We start from the raw sequence: 26,229 nt of genomic DNA, 5'->3' as shown, positions 1-26,229 counted from the left end.
ATTGGGACAACGCAGAAAATTTCTTCCCCTTTGGCAGGACGAAGAGGAAGAAGATAGCGGAAGAGGAGAGGCGTAAAGAGGTTCCCAGACGAAGAGATACATACTGAGGGAGGTTCTCTGATCAAAGTTAGAAGACGGCTGTAAAATGAAAGTCCAGCTGGAGTTTGTCATGGGGTTATTACTGTGGCCCCTCTTAGCACACGCACTCCACTTCTACTCGAGCAACCAAAGGAGCCACTGCTTCTACGAGGAATTGCCACAGGGCTCTTTGGTTGTCGCACAGTACCACGCGGTGGTGAAGAAGCCCCAAGCGGAGACGTACGAGTTTGACCCGAACTTGAACTTAGAGTTCACGGTTGAAGTGAGTTCAAATCTTATTTCCACGTTGATGTGATTTTAGACACGAGTGTTATACTAACGGTATCTCTCTCATCCAAGGAAACCTTCGACAATAATCACAGGGTTGTCAGTCAGAGAAGCTCTCCACATGGGAAGTTCACCTTCTCTGCACTTGATAGTGGAGAGCACAGGGTATGCATTACCCCATCGCATTTAGATCATAGAGTGGACATCCGTATAACCTTTGACGTTGTGCAAGTTGGGAGCGAGGTGATCGATTCTCACAAACGTGACACTGTATCACTATTGACAAACCAGGTCAAGGAGTTGAACAACAAGCTTCAAGATATAAAGAAAGAGCAGCATTTAATCATGGATAGAGAAGAGCAATTTAGAGACGAGAGTGAATTGGTCAACTGGTCTGTGATTAAGTGGTCTCTGGTTCAGCTCGGCGTGCTTGGCTTAACTTGTGTTTGGCAGCTCGGTCACTTAAAGAGGTTCTTTATCAAGCGGAAAATCGTTTAATAATGATAATAATGAATTTAACAATTTATTGATCCTACCGAGGGTTAATTATGTAAAGCAAGTCTATGCCAATAACGCACAGAAAGGATTTTATTGCATCTTCTTACCTTTGGCCTTCTTCTTGAGCTTCTGCGCTAACGATTTCACATCGTTTGTGTCCTCCAACTTTCTCTTCTTAGAATTGAGGTTCTTCTTTGGATTCTCAGCCAATTCACCAGCGTCACGACGTTTGTTTCTCTCCTCGAGGATTTTCTTCATTGTAGCGGTCTTTTGGAATTGCGGTTGGGATGGATCAATGGCAAAATCGTGAGATGTAAAGATCTCCTTGAATCTTGGGTCGTTCAAGTCAGCTTCAAAGTTATCTTCAACAATCTTCTTTTGGTTTTTGTGTTTGTTCTTCTTACCCTTTTCCTTTTCAGATCTGACCAGCTCTTTCATGTTGAAATGGTGAGCGTTGGATTTCTTATCATCATCATCTTTCTCATCCATCATTAACAGCTCTAAATCAGCCTTACTCTTTGAATCGTCATCGTGATGCTTCTTACCTTTAGACTTCTTTTCCTGTTTCAATTGCTTTTTCTCATCCAACTCCTGTGCCTTTAGTTCTTTGATTCTGTCTTTTCTAGCTTTACGACGCTCCTTTGCCTTACGTTTAAGTTTATCAATGGTGGACTCTTCTTCAGAGTTCTTTGCTTGATCTGCTCCAAGGGCATCATCAGGAGTGAATGTAATGACTTGATCAACATCACCATCACTGTCATCATCCTGTGCTGGATTGAACAGATCCCTTGATCCAATCTTAGCACTGGACCCTGCAAGTAGTTTATACTTATTCTTCAGCTCTTCTTGATCTTCTTCGTCGCTGTTATCAGATGCCAAATAAGCCTTGAAATCCATATCATCCAGCTCACGTTGACTAAAGGACTTTGAGCTGAGTTTGACTCTTTCAGCTGGAGTTTCATCCCAAGTAAGCTTGACCTTCGAATGTTGCAAAGCATCAGTGACAAACGTTTCAGGTTTATATTGAGCTGGAATTTTATCACATGAATCACGAGGTTTATCTTCAAATGTCATGTCATCTGGGATGTATCTCAGATCGAAAAAGTTTGCTGTTGATTCGTATTCTGTACCATCAACATTTTGATATATGTTCTTCGCCGTTTTGATGGAATCACATTCAACTACTGCGTAGTAATATCTCAATCTTTGTAATTGATAACGGCGAAGACTCTTTGAATCGTAATCTTCATCTGCATCACCTTCTTCGTAAAGGTCTTTGGCCTCAAGTTCGGAATCTGAATCTGAATCCGAATCGCCATTTGCTTTGGATTTACGATTCTTCTTCTTTGAAGTGAAGATATCCCTTGGTGGTCCTTCAATCTCTTCCTTTTGCAAACGTTCTTTACCAAATTCACTAGGATATATGGCAACTGTTTTAATGAAGCCATCCGATGGAACGAAACTCTGGAACGTTGCAAAGAGATCAACGGATTTGATATGGTCCCAATCCATATTGACAACAGCAAATCTTGCTGAAGGATCCCCAGTTTCTGGTTTGGAATCCTCTAGTTCGATTTCAGAGTCGTCTTCATCTTCGGAGGATTCCTCATCAGAACTGGATTCTTCGTCGCTTGAACTTGATATTTCAGCACCTTCACCACGGGCACGGTCCAACTTTGCGACAGCTGTATCTTCTTCCTCGTCCTCCTCCGCATCTTCTTTCACTTTCTCTTCCTCTTCCTCCTGGTCTTCACTCTCACTTCCACTCTCACTTCCACTCTCACTTCCACTCTCACCCTCGCCCTCACTTTCACCCTCATCCTTCTTCTTATAGTACTTGTCAAAATCACTCTTCTCGTCTCTCTTCACCCTCCGTCCATACTTATCAACGTGTGCCTTCTTCTTGTATGCCTCCAAATCAGACTTCTGGAATCTACTATCAACCTCCACCTTGAAATCCCTACGCTTTGGCATCTTGAAACGGGGATCATTGTGAACGTTCGCAAAACGCTCATCCTTCGTAATGCTTTTACCAGCCATCTTCAACTGCTTTCCTGTACAACCTGAATTACAACTTCAAGAGAACACCAATGTTCATGAAGAAGTTTTTTTGTTAGTTAGTACCCGAGGCAACTGGTGCCTCTATAAAATTTTCCGAGCGAGCGATGAGTCGTGCGCATACCGACATGCGTCTCCCGGGCAGCGGTTTTAAGCAAGCGGGTATTAATGAATACCAACATTCCTACATGGAGAAGTTGATAGAATAGCAAGCGAAGGGTGTTTTAAGCGTTGAAAGCATGGGACAAGCTACCAGTACACAGCCAACAACATCTACGGTCAGTAATAAGGAGCTGAGTGCTCTGTTCTCCAAGGCATGTGCCAAACAGTTCCAGCCAATTGAGCTACTACAGATTAAGAAGAACATGGAGGCGTATGACAAGGACCAGAACCAATTGATCACTCAGCATGAGCTGAACGATATGATTGGGTTCCCGGAGGACCTTCCACACGTGTCGTTTTTGCTGTTTGAGTGTTTGAAGGTGATTTGTCGGTTCCCGTTGCTGACCATGGATACTGAAGGTATCAACTTCCATGGGCTGATAAAGGCGCTGACACTGTTGAATAGAGAGAGGTATTCAAAGCTTTTCAAAGACTTTGAGTATTTGAAGTTTATATTTATCTCGTTGGCGTATGCCACAAGTGCTCGGAAGATAACAGCTTCCACGTCGTCGTCTTCAACTGAATCTCAAACCGTGGTGTTCAAGGCACCTGGTGTTGTTGCATGGTCTGAATTGCAAATTGTAAAACAATTTGATAATCTGGACGTTGATACGATGTACATTGAAGCCAGTGATGTCCTCGATATCATCACATTCCTCCTTGTAATTTCAAGGCTAGAGCCAACGCAGTCATTGAGGGCATACCGTGACAGTTTCACCCACTTTGAAGAGTACAAGAAGAAGAGTGCTATAAGTATATTGAGAGCTATGAATCATGAAATCACTTTGTCCAGGCTGAAGGACTTCAAAATTTCTTTCAAACAATTCTCAACAGCGGTGAACTCAGTGGTTCCAAATCTGTTTGCGCCGTTGAAGTGTCTCCTAGAACAGTTGCTATTCCAGGATAGGTCAGAGGAACAGCAACAAATCCATACCACTTCAAGACTGGTCAACGAGTATTCCCTTGCACAGCTTTCTACTTATTTGAGACGTGAGCTGGTGTACTCGAACATTCGAAAGTTGTACGTAGGTGCAGACTCTGGCTTCAGTATGCGCTCATTTGAATCAAAGGCTTTCAAATGGAACGCACCAACGTTATTGTTGATTAGAGGTAAGAGAATATCCAAACAGAACTTGAACCCTCGTTATAAGAAATTTGAAGAAAGCTTCCCTAGCTACAAAGGGCCGACTGCTGAGTATGTACATGAAGACGATGAACTTATCTATGGTGTGTATTTGGATCAGCCATGGAGAATCTCTAACAAGGAAACATTTGGTAACAACAAGACTATGATATTTCAAATGGCTCCAATTCAGAGAATATACCAGGCTTCATTATCTGCAAAGCATTTTGCATACTTCAATACCTTAGGAGGAGGCATAGGATTTGGATCAGAGGAACCAACGGTAAAGAACAACTTTCTCCGTTATAACCCAGGAAACGTTTCCCTAACGTTAGATTCAACTATGGAATTTGCTGTCTTTAGACACTTAGGACTAGGTGGTGAATTTAAGTCTGTGAATTCAGAGGAGATTCAAGAAGAGTGGGAAGACCGGTTCCTCATCCAGGACGTGGAAGTTTGGGGAATCGGTGGTGAAAAGGAGCTGGAGGATCAAAACAAGCGTTGGGAGTGGGAGCAACAGGAGGCGAAGAGAAGACAGCAGATTAATTTGAAAAGTATGGGTGAAGATCGTGCTATCCTCGAGATGGCTGGTTTGATTGGCCAACATCAAAGCGGTGGTTCAGTTTGAGACATTGTTCTGTGTTTCTTTCTTTAAATTATACGATTACATAACGAATTATCTATTTACCTTTACGTTTCTTGAGTAGTTTCTTCTTTACGTGTTTCTTAACTTTGGTCTTTCTTCTTTCCCGAGCATCCTCTTTAGCTTGTTGTTTTCTCAGTTTCTTGTCTTCTTTATCCTCGTGTTTTTTACCAACCAATGGCTTTTCCTTCTTTCTCTTCTCCTTGACAACTCCTTCTTCATCTTCAGAATCGTACTCACTCTCATCAGAGTCATAGTCACTATCAGATTCCTCGGATTCATCTTCATCAACCTCGCCTTCTTCGTCCTCATCCTCTTCGCGAGCAGCAGAATTGTTTCCACCACTAACAAGTTGCTTCATGGTATCAATCTTACCTTCCGTAAATTTTTGGAAGTCCCTCTCTTCCAGATGGTTCAGAGATCTAACCAAATGTAAAGATCTGAATATTTCATCATTTTCAATCTCCCGAGGATCGTTAGATTTTAATGGCATCTTTTGTATATATTCAAGCCACTCTTCCTTCGAGTCTGTTTCAAAACCCAACAATTTTGAATCTGAAATAACAAATTTGAAGATAAGTCTTTCCGGTATAACGTCAATTCCTTGTCTCATAAAGAAGTCGTTTATATTCTTGACATCCATTCTGAGGAAATCCAAACTCATGGGATGCTCTGGTTCAACACTCTGTGAAACATCAAAGATATACAGTTCACCTTGGTGAACAATTGAGTTGTACTCTGACAAATCAGCATGGACGAGGCGACACTTTTGGAACATATACCTTATCGCATACACCATCTCATGATAATAATGTGTGACTTCATCTAAATCTTGGAATGGGTGGTCTCTGAGCTTTGGAGAAGGGAACCCATCACCTCTTGTGAGGAACTCCATTACTAGAACATGGCTCTTCAATGCAATAGGTTCTGGTGCGTTCAATCCAGAGTTGTGCAATCTTTTCAAGTTTCTGAACTCTTTCTCGGCCCATACTTTAATCATCTTTCTGGGGTTATGTTGAGATCTGGAGTTTCTGAATCTGAACTCACCATCGACATACCTCTCTCTATCTTTGAAAACCAAAATGGAGGTCTTGTAAACCTTCACAGCATACTCTTTGCCATTGACCTCATCCTCTGCGTGGTACACGTTGGCCTCCTTACCTGTGCTCAAACAACCGTTGATCTTTGTAATCGTCCCTTTCTTCATCAACGAGCAGATAAACCTTATGGTTCTTGGGTCCAGCACGTTCTCCACGGTAGCTCGGTCAGATTTGTCCTTCGACAGCTGTTTCTGTTTGAAGTTCAGCTCATCTGTCTTGATCTTATCGGAGAATCTGCTTAGAATCTGTTGTTTATCCTTTATCTGGTTATGCGTGACGTTATTACCAGTGGCCTGTGCGCCTCCACTTCCCCCTTCTTCAACATCGTCTTCGTCAAAGCTCGTGTAGTCCGAGTCATCGCTCAAGTCCAGGTCTTCCAGGTCTTCTTTGATGTCAAGGTCACTCATTCTAATACCAATTCAATTATGTCTCGACCAGTATATAGACAAATGTCTCGGGTAACTAGAAAAGAAGCTCATCGCATCAGAAAATTTTCCGAGACAAGACATAACTGCCCAAATTGAGGAATAAGCGCGGATTTGTCCCATCACCAGTACCTGAGAGCAATATGTCCCGTCAAAATTAATACCAATCCTTCTCTCTTCCCCTGGTTCTCTGTTGTATACCTTGAGCCATCTGTGCTGCTCTCTTTCAGAAATGGCATTGCTACAAGATACTCAACTCCCAGAGGTTGGTATACTACTCCCCCTTTATCCGTATATGATATGAATTACTGACGAAAAGCTCCTTCGCTTAGCGATTCTTGAACTTCCTTCCTCTGTATATCGGTGTTGAACTGATCCTGGGTGTTGGTATCATCAACAAACTCTCAGGTGTATATGGTATCCTTTCCCTATTCACGGGCCACCCTTTGGAATTCATGCAATGGATCTTCTATATCTCGTCCATACTGTGTGTTGTGTTTTACGGTGTCGGTCTCTGGACTATTCTCGACCCGAAAGTTCGCCAGTTTGCAGCTGTGGTGGTTATCTATTCAATTGATACGCTTGTCAGTTTATTCTTCATCTTCTGGTTTGCATTTGAATGGTTTGTTAATGAAGACGTGAAGATCGAAAAAGTGCCAGGCCAGGATTACTCGAAGAGTGCTTCACAGGCTTATGAATATGGATGGATCATACTTGTGACAGCGACGGTCATTGTATCCAGGTTCTACTTCAATTTAGTCCTCGTTAGCTTCTATAAGAAGTTGATCAAGTACAAGAAGAACTTGGGATTGCCTGCAATAGAAACTGATGTTGATTTGAACTTGAAAAGTCAAGCCAAGTGGAAGCAGTTGCTGTACAGATTTGAATTTGCATGCTATAAACTGCTAACACAGTTGGTTTAGGAAACCTTAGAGGACATGTGTGAAACGCAACGAAAAGAATAGAACAAATTATAAAACAAAACTGTAAAAATTCATTATATTATAGATTAGATTTAACTGATTAGGATGTGCTCGATTCGAGTGTGTGTGTCTCTTAGAGTTAGTGTACTAGAGGGATTGAATCTTCAAATATGTTTGGAAACACACACCTTTGGAAACGCACAGTTGGTACTTTGTTTCGAAAGCAGCAACAGCAATAAGATGTGAATGACAACAGAGATGAACAGAGATAGTAAAAAGAAGAAGTACTTAGTCAAATGAGGGTCAGATAGTTGGTAAATTGGATAGAACGCCGTCAAAAATGGTTTTTGAACTCAATCATGGAAAAGGTCATAAATTCGTTTCAAGATGCAGCAGTGGTGAAAGGTTATACATAACATGATGGCATGTACCTATGATCGATCCATTGAGGAGAAGATGGAAAAAGGGTTAGGAGTTTTTCTTTCTTCAAGCCTCAGTGATAAAAGTAGTCTCGACGTAACCTAAAGAGGTTTCCTTGATATCACCAGCTTCAATGGTCATCTTGTTCCAAAATTGGTAGATGTAAGGCTTGGTTCCAGCAACACCACTGACAATGTTCTTCACAAAGGTTGGAATCTCATGCATAACGTCAACTCTTTCGATGAGAGTCAAGTCACCATAAACTTTAACATCTTTGGTCTTTTCACCCTTTGAAACTTCTTCGTCTGTGGCATGTGGATCGATACCATGGATGTCAAATGAGATCGCACCTGGTTGTGGCCATCCGACCTCGTCAGTTTCCACCTTAAGATGCTCAACATCGTTATGAATCGAGGCACTGATGATATCCTTGTCATCTGCAACAAATGCAATGCTCACCTTTGTCGATGCGTAGGATTTTGGCGTTGTGAATTCCATCAACACAGCACTCAAGCTCTTTGAGTGGAAGTTGAGGAAGTTCCAGGTGGCAGCAGCATGATGAGGCTTCATACCTTGCATTGCCATGACAAACATCGACAATCCATCAATGTCAAACTCCTTAAAATCGCCCGTCTCTGGGTCCTTCGAGGTGATCTTACCCTTAACGGCATTTCTTGGCCAGAAAACGTGTCTCATTGTTCCCCAAGGCTCCTCAACATTATCTCCATAGATAGTGGTTCCGTCTTTACCAATCTTTGCAGCAGGGGCCAATTTGGTAAACACCAAATCAACCTTGGACTCCTCTGTAACATTAGAGATCACATGGTACTCATCTTTATCCTCCGCAAGCTCGATCTGTAAGTCTTTAGCGTAGAAGTTGTTGCCCTTGATTATGAAATCTTCTAGCTTCGTGGACGTCCAGATCTGCTTCCCAGTATTGGTATCATAGATCTTAAAGGTGAACTGCGCAGTGGTGTGGATACCAACTACATTGGAATGGATAACCTGCGCAAAACCCAACCACCCCTTCTCCAGATCGTCAAAGTAGAAAGTCTGTGTCTCAACATTGGTGGAGCTAGGAGATAACCACTTGAAGTCGTCCCTGGTCGCCTCCTCGAACGGTTGTTTACCCTCCACAGTTGCTGTGATAGGATGGATAAACTCTGGCCCATACTCGGGCTCGGCAATACCCGTAACAGCTGAAATACCTCCTTGAACCCACTTAAGCATTGTGTTGGTGTGTGTGTGTCTAATACTGCGAATCCCTTTCTCTTGATGTGTTATGAAGCGAAAGCAAGGGGGAGGAAGAAGTTGAAGATCTTTGGTTGTTTACGTTTTTTTCTGTGTTTCTTTGTGTATGTTTTTTTTATACTGCGCTCGCTCATCGCCCATTTTTTGCTTTCTCCTATTTTTTTGGTTTTGATTTTTTTTGGGGGGCAACCGGTTTTGAGGCACACAAATGTCCCGATTTGGTTGTTTTGCCATTTTGGGAGATGGCGTGCTGCGCAAACCATCTCTGTGGTGCAAACCGTGGAGGTCTGGTGACCCGAATACGTCGGTTGATGTCATATGTTGCGCTGTGTATTGTAGCTCTGGGTCCTTGGTATCATTACATTTGTTGACTGGCTTGAATGAGTTCTCCAATTGGGGATGATCAGACCGCAACTATACTTGCTGAGATATGAACAGCTCGGACTATATATTGAATGCCGGGAGGAGACCCGGTCCCATCGTGGCCGTAACGGAGTATCGTGTGCGACGTTAACGCGTTGGCACAGAGTTCCGGGGGACAAAGCACCCGCTTAATGTTACATGCACGGTCGAAACGGTTAACGGTGGATGTTCGGGTATTGAGAGGGATGTCTGTTTGTATATATACACCTTGTTCATGTTTATGGTGACAGCGTGGTCTCGGATGCCCACACAGATGTGTGAAACCTTGTGGGCGCACTGCGTGTTTCCTACCAATTGTGAAACAACGACGCCTCAACCTCTGAAGCATCGAACGGGTGGAAAGTCTCTGGAAATATCCCAAATGGGTAATGACTACATTTGGTAATCTACCCATCGAAAAGTAAACAAACGGACACGCGTTGTCTCAGAAATTTCTCTCATCTCTCCAGCAGGAAGAATTTTGTCTATGTATAAGACACATTTCTCTTTTGAGACTCTGTGGTGTTTTTGATATTCTTTCCTCGCTATATCAACCGGGAATTAGCCCTTTGTACATGCCATACGCTTTGGGTTCTCGTTGCAGTTGTTAGGGTCTCAATTCGATAATATTTCATATATAGGACGAAAAGTGGGACAATTGGAAAGGAAAAATGTCCGACAGCATCACACACTCAGCACTACCAACCACGGAGCTTGACGATATGCTCGTTAATGAATCAGGGTCTCAGCATTCGCTCGACCAGTTGGTGCTCAATGATGGCGCAAGATCACCTGTTGTGGACTCGAGGTTGAACAGACTGCCAACATTGTACGAGGTATTTAACAGGCAGACTGATTCGCCTGTTGATCTGTGGAGCTTTTACGTCTATATGAGAGACTATCAGAACGCGGTGGACTACCTGGACTTTTGGATTGATGCCATCACACATCTCAGGCTGTGTAAGGACTACGTTAGAGGGCTTCGAGAAAGCCTGATCATTAGTGAAAAGCACAAATCAAGCTCGAGTGAAAAGAACAAAAACACTTCGAGTGATACTGATAATAACGCTGAGGAGAATAGGAAGTCTGTCACGTCAAGCTTGTTGCTGGATGCATTGCTGAACGAAGGGCTACTGGATGATACTGATAACAGACGGGTCTCCAATTTCCTTCAGGGCCATGAATTCATACGCAATTCTGACCCAAGAATAAGTGAAATCTTTGGTGCTTATGGTGCAACTGGAGATGATAACGAGCATGTTCCCGAGTCGGACCAACCTCCTCAAAAGGACAATTATGAGCCTCTGTCGTCCCCACAGAAGGCATTCGCAGGGGATGCTTCACAGCGTACAAGCCTTGTTGGTTCCAACGATGGTATTGCCACAAGTAAACGAGGCTCTTTGAGAGTACTACCTGAACAATTGGAAAAGTACGTTGCAAATGTTAAAAGTGGGAACATTACACGTGCAACGCTAAAGTCATCCTCAAAGAACATTGTAAACACATATTTCCAGGAAAACTCATCAAAGAAATTGATCATCCCAGATAGAATCGTGAGAAAAATCAAACATGATGTTGAATTACAGGGACGTGATGATCCTGATGTGTTTGAAGACGCAAAGAACTATATCTATTCTGCGATGGAACGTGACTCATTTACGTACTTCCTTCAAAAGAATTGTCTGCACAATTTGAACTATAGATCGTGTCTCTATAGACTAATTCTTGGGCTCTTCAGTTTCTTTGCTGCATTTTGGATCTCCTACACACTGATATTTGTCAATGTTCAGCCAAAGGCTATAAGAGCAGTGATTCTCGTACCATTTTTCCTAGGTACGTATCTTATACTCACTTTCCTCTATAAATTGGATCCATTGATGGTTTTCCTACGTTATAGCGATAACCCAGAGCTAAGAAGGGTTAAAACGGTCAAGAGAAGACATTTCTTGAGAAACTTAAAAGAGCCATTCGTTGTCAAGTTGTTACAAAAGAGATCTCTATGGGTGCTGTTCTTGGCTTGTGTCATAAGTGCTGCGTTTAGTGTGCTGTTTGGTCTAGTGCCAGGCCACAGAATATAACATTGTTACTTCGTTCAAAGCATCAGGTAGCAAACAAATTAACCTAATAAAAGCACAGTAATTATGTTGGAAGAAGAAAATGCATTGTATGTGTAATTAAAAAGAGAGAAGAACAATAGTAGAAGTTGAAAACAACTCATGAAACGCTGTTCCATAGTTGTTTCTTCCAAGATTCTAAACTCTTGTGAAGATCATATAGCCGTTTCAAACCTTCAGCGTTCTTCCCTTTTGAAGATTGTATCTTCTTGTACAATTCTTCATATTCTTTGTACTTCTCTTGGAATCTACGTGCCAAATCCAAGTAGTAAACCTCATCGTTTGAATCTTCTCTCTTGCGCTTCTTCTCAAGTGACAAAGGTGTGGTTCTAGGCTTCGTCATATCCTTCGACGTTGTCGCACTCGCTGTGCTTGTAGTGTTTGAAGGTTGCCTTGTAGTGGACTTTGAAGATATAGGTGTAGTAGCCTTACTCACCTTCGCTGAAGTTGAAGACTTTGACGATTGTGATTTAACAGATGCAGAAGATGACGAGGACGATTCGGGGGATTCTGGAGTGTGTGGTTGCTCTTTCCACGATCTCGCAAGGTATTCCCTTGCAGGATGGGTTTCAGGGTATTTCAAGTAGTCATAAGCCAACTGGCAGTTCTTTCTAATCACATCCAGTTCACTATCTGTGTACTTGTATCCAATTAGCTTGATCTCCTTATATGCAGAGTAGTTCAAAACAAAGAGTGGCTCCTTCGAAGAACTCTCCTTGAAATGAGGATAAGTCGTTATCACCTGTCTCTCGTTGCCTTCGTATAGCATGGCAACCGGCTTCAATGCAGATTCAACCTCCTGTGTGGAAAGCTTCGTCGCCTGCACAATGTCCCTCTTGCTCAGGGGACCGAGCGCAAGCCATTGAACCAATTTCCTCGAGGCAGGCGACAGCTTTGGAGCAGTAGTGATGTGTGAATTTGTTACGCTTGAGTTCGAATTCGACCTCTCATGCGTATATGTTGGCGATCTGTTCTTGGATTTATGACCGGTCACAACGGTCTCCTGTTGTGGGTTATTCAGCGGTGAAGATATTGGGGAAGTTGGCTCCAACCTCTGGGAAACCACGCCGATATTCTTGAGCGACGTCTTTGTCAACTGCTGGTAGATGTCTAGCGGGGGTGAAGACGATGATTCCATCTTGTAAACTACCCCGTCAACTTTTAGCGATACCTCTCCCTTTGAAACAATGAGCCTGATCCTCCCCTCATTACGGGACAATAGCGATTGGAAATCATGGGAAAGCCTTATGGAATAGGCAGCTTGAGAAGGACTACCGGAACTATACGGCAGTAGTCTCTGTGTACTCATCTGTGTAGACTCTTCTCACTGTGTGTTTCCTTTGTATATAAGAACAGAATTTTTTGTCCAATCTTATGGTGATTTGTAGTGGTGGTGGTGTGTGTGCGCGTGTGCGTAGTTTTGAAGAGAAGTTTGATCAGCAGCTCTTGGGGGGTTCCGTCTAAATTGTCTAACTCCCTCTGGGCTTAACCACGCAAATTCTCCCTCTCTCTGGCTCTTGTGTGTAAGTGCCTGTGCCTCTCTGTCCGTGTTGTCTGCGAACGTGCTTGTGTCTCTGTGCGTGTATCTACCGGAAGTTAGGCCCTTTCAGTTTCAGCTCTACAGCGGGAATGACTGTGATTAGCAGCGTTGGTTGTAGTTCTGTGCCTCTTCTGTTGGGGGAACTGTATGCAGTTGAGTAAGGGAAATGGGTGCCTATGTGTGTATGTCTGTGTGGTAGGAATGTATCGGGGTTTCACTACCAGTGGGGAGCTCCGTATTTTTCCTTTACAATTGATCTAGTTTCTAAGAGTAAGGACTTGAAAGGTGAAGAGAGAGAAGAAGGAATAATTCCCGTTACACCCCTCGTTTCGCACCTTGTGTCCGTTGTGGAACGCTTGGATTCCGTCTCGTTATGCGAACTACACAGACTTGAAGTTCAACCTTCTTTCTCCCTTTCGCATGTACGCACAGTTAACTGAAGCCCAGTTAACACGATTAGCACACGCTCCAACTGCTGTGCATTGTTAATTACCGGAAATTCACACACAAAAATTATATATAGAAAGTGAAAAAAGAGTAGGAAAAGGCGAACGCGCGCATGCGTGTAGTGGAGCTGGGACCTTGACAAGTTCCGTGAACTGAACACCATCTGGCAATCAAACTAAAAGAAAAAGAAACGTACATAGAAGGGAATTTTGCAGAGAATTGTTAACAAACGCAAGCTCTTTCACAGAAAACAGAGCATTCGATATAGCTTATTGGTGGCAAATTGAAGAAATTCAAGTTCAGTCAGTCCTTTCATCGGAGGCCCTGCTCCATAGTGCTGGATCTTCCCTCCCCCTCCCACTCCGGCGTAGGCCAGCCTACCAGATCAGTGGGAGCTGCCTTTGCTCACGCCTTTAGCGTGTACCAACCAAGGGAAATGGAGAAAGAACCAAAACATCCGTACACCTCTCTTCGATTTTCCTAATACAGTAGTTTCCCAATCGGGACGTTTATCCTTCTTTTAAAAGCATCACAAAATTTTCTTGTTTGTACCAATCAAACATAGCTCATCTCTCTCTTCTACGACTTCAAGGTCTTCTTTATTTAATAGCACAAGCACCCAGGAGATATGGCCAAATCACTTCGTTCTAAACCAAAACTTAGAGCTAAGTCCATTAAGCGTGGTAAAGAGTTTCAGAAAGCCGTAGATGAGAGACAAAACAGACTTGCCAATAAGCTAAAGGAAGATCTGTTGAAGCAAAAATCGACTAAGAAAGCTGATAACGACAAAGAGGAAGAGATGGAGGTTGAGCAAGATGACTCCGCTCGTGACGTAAAGAAAGTAAGTACTAGCGGTGATAGAAATGCAAGACATCACAACTGGAAGATGTCAAACAGAAAGAAGAACCATACGTCATTTGCACGCAAGAAGAAGAACTAGATTTCCTGCTCTACATTACGCTACATGAATAACGTTAACAGTACTTGTTTTAATATCGATCCATATCTTTTAATCCTGATTCATTTGTTCTGGTGTTTTTAAGCCTTTTAGAATCCCTTTTCCTTTTTACCTATGTATATGTAACTATAACATACATAGTACTAGCCAATTCATTCCCGATTGTCATTTCTTTTCATCCTTATATTTTGCCAATCCGGGACACTGTTCAGTCTCGATATGCTGTGCAATCCATTCGTTGTTACTTGAGAACTCCTTGAAGCAACCTGCACAACGCCCTCCACTTTCATTTCTGTTACTCTTGGAAACACCTATAGGGTAGATGAAGTGTATAGATTTCAAATGTGCCTTAAAGGTGTCCTTTCTAGAAAATTCACCATTTAGGTGATGGCACTTTGTATGTTCAGGTGCAAAGAAGGGGCACTTGTAGTCTTTAACCGCATCGTGTTTCTTCAAATGACGTGACAGGTAGGATTTGTTCATAAATTGACGCTGACAAAATGGACATCTATGGTACGTCGGTACGCTTGACACTTTCTTAACGCGTTGTGTAGGTGTCATCGTTGTTGAGTAGAACTTGTGGAATCTCTTGTGCGGTAGGCCCTCTTCTACGGTGCTGCTGCCGATGCTCTTGGGCGATATCGAAGTTTCAATTTTAACCTGTCGAAGCGAGTCCTTCAACAAGAAATCATCTGGTGAGCGTTCAGTGTGTAAGCTTGAAATCGAAGAGTTCATATCGTTGATGTATCCATGTTCACCACTCAACGATTCGGAAAATACAGACTGTTGATACGTTGAGGCAACCTCACTATCGTTTTGCAGCTCCTGTGTCGGTTTGAGTGGTTCCTGTGGTGGCTGAAACGGTTGAAATGAGAAGGATACAAGCGGGTACTGGAACCCATCCTGGTGTATCTGTGTGCTATCCAAGTGTTGTGGGAACTGTAGTGAGTCACTAATCAGCGAGTCCAGATTGCCATGCGATGAACATTCGTACCCTTTTTGCTGTTGTTTCCCCTGTTCTTGTTGCTCCACTTCCACGTCATCTGAGCTTTGCGTGTTGTTGTACCCACCACACAAACGTCTACCATTGGAATCGCTGATGGACTCGGTATTATTCACCAGCAGGTTATAAAACACAGAGTCGTCCAAGAGCTGCATAGTTGAACAAACTTGATGAATATCTTTGAGCCTGGAACTGGAACGCACGCACACTGAGAGTGATTCTCGAGATTTCTCAGTGGAGACGAACTCTTCAGAGAAGACAACTTTGTCAACTTTCGAACCGAAACAGAGGGAAAAAAACCTGCCCGCTTTTTCTTTCTTTTTCTCTTTTGCTAGCTGCTATTTGACGTATGGTGCAATTTGTGTCCCGAACCACCTTTTAGCGCTTGTCGAACTGTACAGTCTCTAGCACTATATCATGGTCAAGAAATGCGTTGATTATACCGTACAAGCTGTGAAATTGTATACTGGTTGTGTATCGATTGGTGCGTAGTGTGGTTGCTCGTTTTTGATCCATGGTGATTGGACAAGATGGCACCGAGCTCAGTTGTGTAGTTCTCTCCCTAAGAAGCCACACTTTTTGTGACAAAATTCGCATGTGCGTATCTCTGGCACCATAAGCAGCGCTCGACTACCTGGCAGAGCGTTGCTACTGGATGATAAAGAGTCTATTTTCATTAGCATTAAAGAATCACTAGGTCACGGCCTGTGGAGCATCTACCGGTCAAAGTTATATAGAATTACAACGACACAGCACCCAATAGGTCGTCCGCGTTGATCATATCGATGCCCAGGTTCATCAAATCACGCCAAACCTTATCTCTCTGTTCCAATGGCCATGATGGAGTCTCCCAGATTCTCGTGCGGATGCCCAATGAGTGTGCGTTTTCGATGGCCTCCTTAACAGATGCCCTCTCCTCCAAAGTCAAGCCACCTTGGGTCATGCCTTTACTGTTTGTGATTTTCTTCAAGGATGCAGAAGACATTATCGATATGGTGGATAGTGGGTCTGTGTTGTTTAGCTCGTGGAGTTTCTCCTCCAACTGGGTGAAGTCGCCCAGTGGGGAGTCGATGAACATCGTTCTTAACGACATTGAGCTAATCTGTTCCACTGGAACTTCTCCGCTAACAATCACCGTGATTGGGCCGTGGTACCACTGTTTATCTGTTGTCGAATATGTGGTCAAATATCCGCGTTCTAAGAATGGCTTGAGATGCGATTCTAATTTTGCGAAAACCATCTCTGGGTTGTTCTTGACGTCGATATAGAGGTATAGCGTCTTTGAAGGGTCAGAGTCGAAAACGCCTTGTCTTGAAGACGTTGACGTCAAGTCCGGGTTGGTGGAGTTCAACAACTCCAACAAAGGTCCCGTGTATAGTCTCTCCAAACTGTTGTACTGTGTCAACGAAAACACTCTGTGGCCAACGTAGAGCATATCCTCATCGTCCCTCAAGGACCACACGTCTGCTTCGACGGACTGGATGCCCAACTCAAGTGCATCGAATAGGGGTGTCTTTCTCCAATAATCGTTATGCGAGTGGATCGGTAAGACTGGTTTACCTCTGTTCAACTGTGCAACGCTCGGTATCGCTTTAAAGGGCTGTGAAGCCACTGGCGTCATATCCACCGTCCATCTCATGAAATCGTTGATAAAGGTCGGGTTTCGGGAAAATGCAACAACCAAACCGGTAGTAAGTACGAGCAAAATGCCAATCATGGTTGAAATTAGCGTCAACACCTTCCACACCCGAAGAGATCGTTGCGCTCTTAAAAACTGTTGTGTCTGTAACCTCAGTTGTTCTGCCGTAAACGACTCCTCGTCAATTGCAAGTTTCAAAGGCGCGCTATCGAATAAGTCCAGCTGGATCTCGCGCTGTGAGGGTGTATCTGTTGATGAATGGTGATCCGGTATTAACTTCTCACTGGACATGTTGGTCAATATTTATAACCTTGTTGCGAGTCGCGGCAATTTGATGCCGTCTGTTGTAGTATTACGTGTGGAATGACAAAGCAATTAGCTCCCGAGCTTTGAACTGAAACAAAAAAGATCTCAGAATACGCTGTGCAAGAGCTTCAGGTCCTCTGATCCAAAGGGGAACAATTTGGTATCCATCTTCCATGGAAGGGGGAATTACAGTGTTTAAGTACCTTTTCCTTAAACTCTTCACTTGAACGACTGGGAACTTATCCGTAAAAGCGTCGTTACATATCGCTGCATCACCGTACGTAAGCACTTTTCCAGTACACAAAGTTCACACCGGCCGAAGGATGACCCACATGCACACTTTTTGGTGGTGGCTTTATGTGTTTTGTGCGATCCACGCTCCGCTTTGAATTGTAAGCTGCACTGGGGCCTTGAAGTTGGGCGGTACGTTTTAGTGAGCCGGTGTTAGAGGCTACGTGAACTGAAACACGCGCGGGCTGGGAGGAGGTTTCGAGAAGGCGGGATTATTTAACACGCGCTTGTTCTGGGAACCCCGTCTAAACTCCCGTTTCTGCTTCCAGCACCTTTGGCCACTGTACTAAACACGATGGCATTGAAGGACCGGAACTGGTGTGGAACGTGGGTGATCTGAGGAGGCCAATACTTTATCTCTAAATTACTTGCCCGGGCACCAGCTTCGGGCGATGTTGCTCGCCCGTATTGGTCAAAACACGGGGCCAGCTATCAGTGATCTGGGATCGCTGCGCTTAGTACTTGAACTATATGCACACCGACGGCGGCCTTGACGGGTTTGAAAACTTGCGCGTAAATACCGCTCCGACTGGCTAAGAGCAAACGGCCACATGTTGCGCAATATTATCCCATTGCTTGTGGTGCCCAGCCCAGCGTGGGATTGAGGTTTTTGCAACACGCTACCGTTTTGAGCATTCTGGGACAAGGGCAGCGAGGAGGGGCCAGTGTCAGGCAGCGAGACACATCGTCCCTTAAACCGTACGCCTTTTGTTTTCTCTCAGAACAAGGGACATGGTCTGAATTTGATGGGTTGCTGTACACAGATGTAAACACGCTAAGAAGGAACGAGTTAATGTTGCACTGTAATATGGTTCTGCTACATGAACCAAAGATGGGCTCCGTAGTGATGCTGTTGCATGATTTTTCGATCGACGGTTGGATAATTTCTCATAAATTACATGTCCACATGTCCTCTAGCAGCGCATTTCGAACGTGTCGTTGATAATTGTGCTTATTGACTAAAAATAACAGACACGCATTGCACAGCTTCTTTGTTCTGATCTCCCGCGTTAACTTTGAGAAACTCTGGTTTCATTTTGGTATAGGTTGCATATAGAACTAAAAACAGCTGCCCAGTTGTGGTTCTGAACATATGCTGATAAATCATGCCTATGACAGCACAGGGAGACACTAGAATTGGAGTTACTCAGACACACCTGCACCGTGGCTTCAAAGTTGTTGCACATAGGAGTATGCGACATTAATACATACGAACTTCATTGATTATGTGATTACATTTAAACCCAACGCTATTCGCTGTTTGGCATGTGTGAAAACTCAACTTACAAACTACCTTATATACGAGATGTTTTTTTGCTGTTCAGATAGCGCTTTGAAGTTTGATCGAAAGGACTTAGAAGCCCCACCGACCCCCTTCTCTCTTGCGTAAACTTGCGTCCAGTATTCCTCGATAGGGGGCAGAACCTCTCCTGGATCAATCAAGCCCAGCTGTCAACAGAACTATGGGAATATCGTGCCAGTATCCTTTCGCCATTTCGGACGGGTATTTCTCACCCACTTTGGGGATCTGCGATTTAAGGGTCTCGTTCAATTGTAAATGACATGTAATATGCTGGTTAATTTTGAACAGGTTTGTAGGCAATCACACAAGAGGACAGGAACCTAAAGACACTCTTATGACATCACCGCCAGTTCTATTATAGCTGTTAAGTTCATGAGTAAATCATGTAATGTTCAAAATCCACTGACTCTGAAGCTCTTGTAATTTACGAATGATAACTGGCTGGTTCAACTGCATTAGCAGCACCACCAACATCTTGAACTTTCCTGTAGCCTCTGCAACCTAACATCTTGCGCTTTACTTGAAACTTCCGAAAAATGAAACAGAGAAAGACTGAAAATACATCTGGGACCGTTCGTCGTTTCAAAGCCTCCTTTCTAACCCCGGCTGCTTCCGCTTAGAAGAGGTACTATATGGTGATAGTCAAAACGGTTCATATCGAAGGTCACCTCTTCATGAGTTAGCAACCATATTTGCTTGATAAAATCAGATCATCAAAAAGCCTAGAGTTTACCCTGTTATTTGAAAGGATAAATCCATTGAATTAGGATTTACATCATGCAGTAAGCACGAGCCACACCTATCACCAATGTTTACTCTGCATGCAAAATGAAATTGAGCAACATATACAGCTTTCAGATCTCGGTTTCATGCGTTTAGCACAACTTTGGTCTATGATGATCTTGCAAAACCTATATCTCTCATTGCACATTCTGTCTTGCAATATTTCTGCTGCAAATTAATCTGACACTGTAACAAATATAGATTCTTAGAAACGGCGTAGAGCCTTCAAGAAGACACACATAAAAGGAGGTTAATGCTGATGCATGTATCGTTTTGAATAGTCATGAACCTTAAAGAGTGCTTTATAATTATACAAGAGTTTCCTTGTCACCGTCAAAGATGGTCATATATAGGCAGAGTGTCAAGTCAAGACAGGTCGTATACGGCGATACAGGATGGTATCTCCTCATGACGAGATGCCAGCATGATCTTTTGCACTTTGATGATGTTCTGAACGATGTGTCATTATAAAGACAAACATGCATCCATACGATGGTACGCAAATCTGTCCAGTTATCTGTCATAGAAAGTGATCATTACATGGTAGCGTTAATTCAACAAGATCTACTCGTTGTGTTCATAGAACCTGTTCATTTCGCATTATGACCCAAAACTACATCATGCCGTCAGTGAGACATACATGGCTTTAGGTTTCCTAATTGGGTTTCGATATGGTACCATTCTTCCAACTTTAATGCTCGTGTATTCACTTTCTCGTAACTTTAATTCTTAATCTCCTGTGCATAAGAAATAACGACATTAGGTCAAACATGAAATCACGTTACCGGATACAAGTGTTGAGTATAGCAATTAAGTCGGGTTAATTATTATGGTGTATACTAATGTTTGATATCCAACTACGCTCAGGGTTTTAGTCACAAAGATGACTACGATGTCGTATAACATGCCAATCTCCGGTAAATTATTTGACCAATAAGTGTTTTAGGAATGTGTCATGTATAATTAATATTAGCAGATGTTTATGATATTTTGAGCATCTACGAAAAAGACGTCATAGTGTGGTTTTACTACGATAGGTCATTGTCAGAAGCTATATGTCTTTATAGCAATACATATGAAGTGATTCTCGTATAAACGTTTGGGAGCATTAACAACAACCGAGCACTTCCATGAAAAAAGTATCAGGTATTCCCCCCCCCCATGAAAACGTTACTTCTTTTAGCTCTCTTAGTTATGCCTGTCTCACAGATTGCCTAACAAACTTTACATAAAGAGAGCTTGTACTACAACGCGTTGATTACTCTCTATTGTTTAACCACGACGGTGGTCCTCCCGTTGTGTCAGCGTTATTTTTATGCGGGCTCATGCAACTGCGACTCCTCAGGCAGAGCCCTCAGTTGAGCTCTACATAAAACCCTTGCGCAAATTGTCTACTACAGTGTGAAATACAAAGCTTAGTGCTAACTACACTCATAAGGCTGTGATCATTTAATACATATTATGCATCTGTGAAGATGATAACAGTAGAGACTAATAATACTTTCCTTAAGGCTCTTGCAAGTTGAACATCTTCGAAGCAGCAGTCAAATCATCAACATTGAGCAGATCTGTCCCCATGGAAATTAAGTCTCTCCAGACAAGGTCTCTCACTTCCGTCGGATAATTTGGAGTTTCCCAGATTCTGGTTTTGAGGCCAAAAGAGTGAGCCTTGTCTATGACCCTTTGAACATCCCTTCTACCTCGATCAGAGAGCCCTTCAACGTCCGTGGAGCTGAAAATGCCGACTGAGCTTGCGACATCTGCCAATTCACATGACGCAACCACGGAAATCGTCTTCAATTCCTCACTGCTGTTCAGATCCTCGATTCTTTTTTTTGAAAGAATCCAAATCATCGAGCTTTGCATCTGCAAAGACGTTTCTCACCTCCATCGAAGCTACTCTTGAGAGCAGAGAATCGCCTGTGAGAACAACCGTCAGAGGACCATGGTACCATTTGTTGTCCTTTGGAGTATATGTCGTGATATATCTCTTGTCCTGTAATGGCTTTAGATGTTCCTGGATCTTGTCAAATACAACATCACCATTGTTCTTGACGTCAATTTGCAAATACAATGTTTGATCAGGTTCGGTGTCAAATAGTCCAAAGACTTCACCATCTTGACTAACGGAATCTATCAACTGTTCCAACGGTCCGGTGTACAAAGTCTTTAAAGTTCTTGACTTAGAGAGGAATAATGGTAAGTGACTGACGTATAGAGCATCGTCATTGTCATTGAAACACCAAACATCGGTTTCGACTGAAATGATTGCCAGTTTCAAAGCATCATACAAGGGGTGCTCCCTCTCATAATCGTTATGAGAATGAATTGGCAAAACCTTGAGTCCAGGATTAATATTATTGAAGGAACGCTTCACCAATGAATCTCTAAAGGTTTCACGATCACGGGAATCGTTAAACATCATTGTAGTCTTTGTCATAACGATAACGATCATGACACCAACTGCTATGATCAATACCCTCCATCTTCTATTATCCCTGATTTGAAGCTTGGCACTGCCACCGGTCTCTTCTTTGATAATATTTAACAATGACTGAATTTTCATACCGCTCTGTTGATGCTAAAATGACAAATGAAGACTTTGAATAAGTCTTCACTATGCTTTTATGGCTTTTCAACTTGGTTTCCAGTGTATCGCTTCTTAAAAAGGTGTTATGAATAAAACACCAACTTCTCGTGTAAGTTGGGTAAACTCTGCAATGACCATTAAGGTAACTTTTATATACACATCCAATACTCATTCTTGTGCCAGATTTTGAGCTGTAATTGCAAGTCAATCTTCATTATGTTGATCTCTTGAGCACGTTTTTGAAATTCGTGAGCTAAAGTTGCAGAAAAGGCACTCCTGCTTCTAAGGCTCATTTAAAGTCATGAAGCTCTTATGCATAACGAGTTATTCCGTCGCAGCTTCTGAGAGACAAGAGAATAGCTTCGCCCTACCTTGGTAAGATATGTAAACAGTTAAGGGTACACATACAGGTATCAATTCACCGTAGTCTCAACAGGTCAAAGAGCATTTCCACTTAGTTTTATGTAGGTTCCCGCAAACTATCACCAATTGCAGCTTGTGATGCCCATATTCCTACATTGAATGAAAATTCAAAGTACACAACCTTTCAAATAATATAAACCAACAACCTAGTTTTAGAGAAATATAGTGAATAGGAAAAGCATTATGCTGTATATCTTGGGATCCTATCCAAATGTGACAAACGGATAGTACATGTTCTATCGAATCTCATTCATCTCGAGGATTTAAAACCTTAGAATCTAGATGAAAGATACAATTCATGAATATATGTCTACATCCCGAATCCTGTCAGTTAGAATATATTGAGGAGCTAAGGCTAACCTCTAAGACTTTTGAGCCACTATACGAGCCGCACGCAACAGGGAATCAACATTGAGCAAGCCAATTCCCAAATCCAAAAGGTCATTCCAAATTGCATCCCTTTGGCTCTCGGATGGCTCTGGAAGAGCCCATATTCTAGTGACAAGACCATAGTCCCTTGCTGTGTTGAGAACCTTCGTAATTGCATTCTTCTCGAGAGCGATTAGACCACCAGCTGGCAAACCGAGAGAGCCAGTGATATCAAAAAACGAAGCAGATGCAGCAACTGAATAAATGCTCAGTGGGCCATTGTAACCTAAAGACGTAATCGTTGCTTTGAAACCAACTAAATCGTTTAAAGGCGCATCTGCAAAAACATTTCGAACTTTTTGGTCAAGAATCTTCTTCAAAGGATAATCGCCAGTTAAGACGACTGTGATGGGACCATGATTCCATTTTTGAGAGACAGTTTCAAAAGTGGTGAGGTAGCCTTTCTGTTGTAAAGGATACAAATGCTTTTGAATCTTATCGAATACCTGGTCTGGGTCATTCTTGACATCAATATGAAGGTAGAATGTCTCGCTAGGGAAGTCTGGGAAAATCCCAACCGGAGGCTCGCCTTCAACACGGGCCCTGTTCACAGCATCTAGCAACTCTAACAATGGTTTTGTATATAACTTCTCCAGGGTGTTTTCAAATGGGTTTAGCTCAACAAAAGTATGACCCACTGGAAGGACGTCACCATTATCAAATGACCAAACATCAGCCTCAACAGATTTAGCACCGACAATTAAACTATCGAACAACGGGTCACTTCTTAAGTAGTCATTATGGGAATGGATTCCCAAAGGTTGTTTTCCTCTGTAGATAAAGTTGATAGACCGTTTCACGATGTTACTCTTTTCGAATGCCCATTTGGAGACTCCATATGACACTTGTGGGTTGTTGACAAACAATGCAATGGAAGTGATGCACGTTAAAACCACTGCGCAGATAAGAGGCAATGTCAACTTCCACGCGTTGTGTCTCTTGTTGACAAGCTTATCTTCCGAGACACGCTCTTGGTTGAAGCTCATGATTGATACTGTGTAAGGACATCATGACATGTTCTGTTTGTGTGTTTCATGAATACTATAGCCCATCTTATATAGTAGAACACATTCAAGGATGTGGAATACAAAATAATAAATACATTGCTAGCAATTGTGCCACCATGCTGATCTTCCTTATTACAGCCCACGTTGCACGCTGTATCTTGGACTATGGGAGATGTCCCTTGTGTAAATACTCTGTTTTTTGCCCTCCCCTAACAGTGAGGTATGTCTACGCATATAACATTGGAATCAAAAGGCCCTAAGTGACAGTCTCTTCATGGAAAATATTTTCCCTAGTGTTCATTCTGAGTTGTTAGGAAGTGGTTTACCGTCATCCTGGTCAAACTGGTGATGTGGCTTCATCTTCTCGCTCAGTTGAAGCGCAGTGCACGTTTTCTACAAGGGTATCACATCAAGTTGGTTCCTCGGAAAACCGAGATCCCAATGAGTATTCCTGGCCTATCATTGATCAGAGTATTGAGTTGTGTACCCAATAGAGGTTAAGAGGATCCCAGCCGTTGGCTGGTGAAATACTCTTTACTCTCAGCACGGTCAATGGTCCATTGTTAAAAGAGCCAGTATATAACCATTTTGCTGAAAGTCTACAGTTTCTTAACCCGCGTAATCCCGCGCATCAAAGTCAGACAAGATCTTCAACCCTAAGTCATGTGATTTGTATATTAGGGCTTTCACTACCAAGCAGTCCCCGAAGTGAAATTTTCAGAACATCTCAACACCACCAAGCACATTTTTTGCTCTTGGAAAATTATGTAAGCCACACCTGGACATTTCCCATAAAATCCGCATTTCTCTGCGTTTCAGCAAAGGCGCTGAGGGTGGAAAAAAAAAGCTGAAAAGCTTCTACACACAAACATCAAAATACTCAAGTTTATACAGACAAGCAGGTATACCCAGTAAAGATGTAAGTCGTTTGAAACAAGTACAACATATGAGCATCAGTATGATTGAATGAGAGGTTGTGCCAGACTGATGGTTGCTGTCCCCTTACTACAAAGTGTCTTGAAGTGGTGTCATCAAAGGGTTAAAAGGAATTTCACAGTAGAGAGGAGCGAGCATGAAGGCTATCTAAAAATATGGTTTGAGGAGGCGTTAGTGAAAGACCCTTTGTGATAGTGATAGAGACGAACTGGAGAGCTGAGTGTACTTGTAATGATCACCTTGTTCCCATCATTTGTTACCAACATTCCCAGTAGATGAGATTCCATGTGATGACATTCCGGTGATTAATAACAGCCTCTTCAATCCTCTTCCTTCTCACATCACCCTGACTTTCACATCATACAGACTCGCCCGTTGTTTTCAAACCATCCAGACATGTACTAACTCAAGAATAGGGCTAACTTGAGAACTCAAAAGAGACTTGCTGCTTCCGTTGTCGGTGTTGGTAAGAGAAAAATCTGGTTGGACCCAAATGAGTCCTCTGAGATTGCTCAAGCCAACTCTCGTCAAGCTATTAGAAAGCTTTACAAGAACGGTACCATCGTCAAGAAGCCAGCTCGTGTTCACTCCAGATCCCGTGCTAGAGCTTTGGCTGAGTCCAAGCGTGCTGGTCGTCACACCGGTTACGGTAAGAGAAAAGGTACCAAGGAGGCTCGTTTCCCATCCCAAGTTATCTGGATCAGAAGATTGAGAGTCTTGAGAAGATTGCTTTCTAAGTACAGAGATGCTGGTAAGATTGACAGACACTTGTACCACTCCCTTTACAAGGCTGCTAAGGGTAACACTTTCAAGCACAAGCGTGCTTTGGTTGAGCACATCATTGCTGCTAAGGCTGAGGCTGCTCGTGAAAAGGCTTTGAAGGACGAGGCCGAGGCTAGAAGAGCTAAGAACAGATCTGCTAGAGAGAGAAGACAACAGAGAATCGCTGAGAAGAGAGAGGCTTTGTTCAAGGAGGATGCTTAAGTTTTTCACTCAATCTACTGAATTGTATGTTTATAATTTCCAAAGCCTGATGTGTAGTCACTACGGATAATTGGCCCACTTCATCGTAACGTATTTCTGTAAATT

At 42.8% G+C, this 26,229-nt stretch overlaps 13 protein-coding genes across 13 annotated transcripts; 6 read left to right on the top strand and 7 right to left on the bottom strand.

The window, feature by feature from the left end:
- The first annotated feature begins 40 nt into the window (after positions 1-40).
- ERP5 (Erp5p) lies at positions 41-902 on the top strand. Its single transcript, XM_020215394.1, has 2 exons — positions 41-361; positions 439-902. Exons 1-2 carry the CDS (start codon positions 146-148, stop codon positions 862-864), a joined length of 642 nt encoding a protein of 213 aa, XP_020069601.1. The 5' UTR covers positions 41-145; the 3' UTR covers positions 865-902.
- Positions 894-2,950, bottom strand: ESF1 (pre-rRNA-processing protein ESF1). Its single transcript, XM_020215393.1, has one exon. It carries the CDS (start codon positions 2,902-2,904, stop codon positions 955-957), a length of 1,950 nt encoding a protein of 649 aa, XP_020069600.1. The 5' UTR covers positions 2,905-2,950; the 3' UTR covers positions 894-954.
- A 185-nt stretch (positions 2,951-3,135) lies between these two features.
- Positions 3,136-4,889, top strand: RTC5 (Rtc5p). The gene has a single exon (XM_020215392.1). It carries the CDS (start codon positions 3,162-3,164, stop codon positions 4,833-4,835), a length of 1,674 nt encoding a protein of 557 aa, XP_020069599.1. The 5' UTR covers positions 3,136-3,161; the 3' UTR covers positions 4,836-4,889.
- Positions 4,890-4,900: 11 nt separating this feature from the next.
- Positions 4,901-6,397, bottom strand: RIO1 (protein kinase RIO1; the record flags this gene model as incomplete). The annotated part of the gene is made up of 1 exon (XM_020215391.1): positions 4,901-6,397. A coding segment is annotated over exon 1 (1,457 nt), but the record flags the coding sequence as incomplete, so codon positions are not given.
- A 169-nt stretch (positions 6,398-6,566) lies between these two features.
- KEI1 (Kei1p) lies at positions 6,567-7,344 on the top strand. The gene is made up of 2 exons (XM_020215390.1): positions 6,567-6,640; positions 6,708-7,344. The coding sequence occupies exons 1-2, from the start codon at positions 6,608-6,610 to the stop codon at positions 7,296-7,298; spliced, it is 624 nt and encodes a 207-aa protein (XP_020069597.1). The 5' UTR covers positions 6,567-6,607; the 3' UTR covers positions 7,299-7,344.
- Positions 7,345-7,784: 440 nt separating this feature from the next.
- Positions 7,785-8,948, bottom strand: SVF1 (Svf1p; the record flags this gene model as incomplete). The annotated part of the gene is made up of 1 exon (XM_020216524.1): positions 7,785-8,948. The coding sequence occupies one exon, from the start codon at positions 8,946-8,948 to the stop codon at positions 7,785-7,787; it is 1,164 nt and encodes a 387-aa protein (XP_020069596.1).
- A 1,145-nt stretch (positions 8,949-10,093) lies between these two features.
- RAX1 (Rax1p) lies at positions 10,094-11,449 on the top strand (the record flags this gene model as incomplete). The annotated part of the gene is made up of 2 exons (XM_020212828.1): positions 10,094-10,595; positions 10,704-11,449. 2 exons carry the CDS (start codon positions 10,094-10,096, stop codon positions 11,447-11,449), a joined length of 1,248 nt encoding a protein of 415 aa, XP_020069595.1.
- On the bottom strand, positions 11,314-13,273 carry CYBJADRAFT_168486 (uncharacterized protein). Its single transcript, XM_020215389.1, has one exon. The coding sequence runs from the start codon at positions 12,792-12,794 to the stop codon at positions 11,586-11,588; it is 1,209 nt and encodes a 402-aa protein (XP_020069594.1). The 5' UTR covers positions 12,795-13,273; the 3' UTR covers positions 11,314-11,585.
- An 827-nt stretch (positions 13,274-14,100) lies between these two features.
- On the top strand, positions 14,101-14,412 carry CYBJADRAFT_129142 (uncharacterized protein; the record flags this gene model as incomplete). Its single annotated transcript, XM_020212827.1, has 1 exon — positions 14,101-14,412. One exon carries the CDS (start codon positions 14,101-14,103, stop codon positions 14,410-14,412), a length of 312 nt encoding a protein of 103 aa, XP_020069593.1.
- Positions 14,413-14,503: 91 nt separating this feature from the next.
- Positions 14,504-16,072, bottom strand: CYBJADRAFT_17189 (uncharacterized protein). The gene has a single exon (XM_020216269.1). It carries the CDS (start codon positions 15,586-15,588, stop codon positions 14,596-14,598), a length of 993 nt encoding a protein of 330 aa, XP_020069592.1. The 5' UTR covers positions 15,589-16,072; the 3' UTR covers positions 14,504-14,595.
- Positions 16,073-16,172: 100 nt separating this feature from the next.
- On the bottom strand, positions 16,173-17,054 carry CYBJADRAFT_129282 (uncharacterized protein; the record flags this gene model as incomplete). Its single annotated transcript, XM_020212837.1, has 1 exon — positions 16,173-17,054. One exon carries the CDS (start codon positions 17,052-17,054, stop codon positions 16,173-16,175), a length of 882 nt encoding a protein of 293 aa, XP_020069591.1.
- A 4,207-nt stretch (positions 17,055-21,261) lies between these two features.
- CYBJADRAFT_129263 (uncharacterized protein) lies at positions 21,262-24,183 on the bottom strand (the record flags this gene model as incomplete). Its single annotated transcript, XM_020212836.1, has 2 exons — positions 21,262-21,470; positions 23,337-24,183. 2 exons carry the CDS (start codon positions 24,181-24,183, stop codon positions 21,262-21,264), a joined length of 1,056 nt encoding a protein of 351 aa, XP_020069590.1.
- Positions 24,184-25,415: 1,232 nt separating this feature from the next.
- On the top strand, positions 25,416-26,124 carry CYBJADRAFT_185610 (60S ribosomal protein eL19; the record flags this gene model as incomplete). Its single annotated transcript, XM_020217179.1, has 2 exons — positions 25,416-25,441; positions 25,557-26,124. The coding sequence occupies 2 exons, from the start codon at positions 25,416-25,418 to the stop codon at positions 26,122-26,124; spliced, it is 594 nt and encodes a 197-aa protein (XP_020069589.1).
- Positions 26,125-26,229: the final 105 nt, after the last annotated feature.

This window comes from Cyberlindnera jadinii (genome assembly GCF_001661405.1).
Source record: "Cyberlindnera jadinii NRRL Y-1542 unplaced genomic scaffold CYBJAscaffold_10, whole genome shotgun sequence".
NCBI classification, from domain to species: Eukaryota; Fungi; Ascomycota; class Saccharomycetes; order Phaffomycetales; family Wickerhamomycetaceae; genus Williopsis; species Williopsis jadinii.
Note: the sequence above shows the minus strand (reverse complement) of the source record. Positions and strands in the feature narration are given on the sequence as shown.

Bases quoted from the DNA above. Each gene is read 5' to 3' on its own strand.
- ESF1 (XM_020215393.1), bottom strand. From the start codon at position 2,904: ATGGCTGGTAAAAGCATTACGAAGGATGAGCGTTTTGCGAACGTTCAC.
- KEI1 (XM_020215390.1), top strand. From the start codon at position 6,608: ATGGCATTGCTACAAGATACTCAACTCCCAGAG. The intron at 6,641-6,707 runs GTTGGTATACTA...TCCTTCGCTTAG, and splicing joins AAGATACTCAACTCCCAGAG to CGATTCTTGAACTTCCTTCC.
- CYBJADRAFT_168486 (XM_020215389.1), bottom strand. From the start codon at position 12,794: ATGAGTACACAGAGACTACTGCCGTATAGTTCCGGTAGTCCTTCTCAA.
- ERP5 (XM_020215394.1), top strand. From the start codon at position 146: ATGAAAGTCCAGCTGGAGTTTGTCATGGGGTTATTACTGTGGCCCCTC. The intron at 362-438 runs GTGAGTTCAAAT...CTCTCATCCAAG, and splicing joins ACTTAGAGTTCACGGTTGAA to GAAACCTTCGACAATAATCA.
- CYBJADRAFT_17189 (XM_020216269.1), bottom strand. From the start codon at position 15,588: ATGCAGCTCTTGGACGACTCTGTGTTTTATAACCTGCTGGTGAATAAT.
- RTC5 (XM_020215392.1), top strand. From the start codon at position 3,162: ATGGGACAAGCTACCAGTACACAGCCAACAACATCTACGGTCAGTAAT.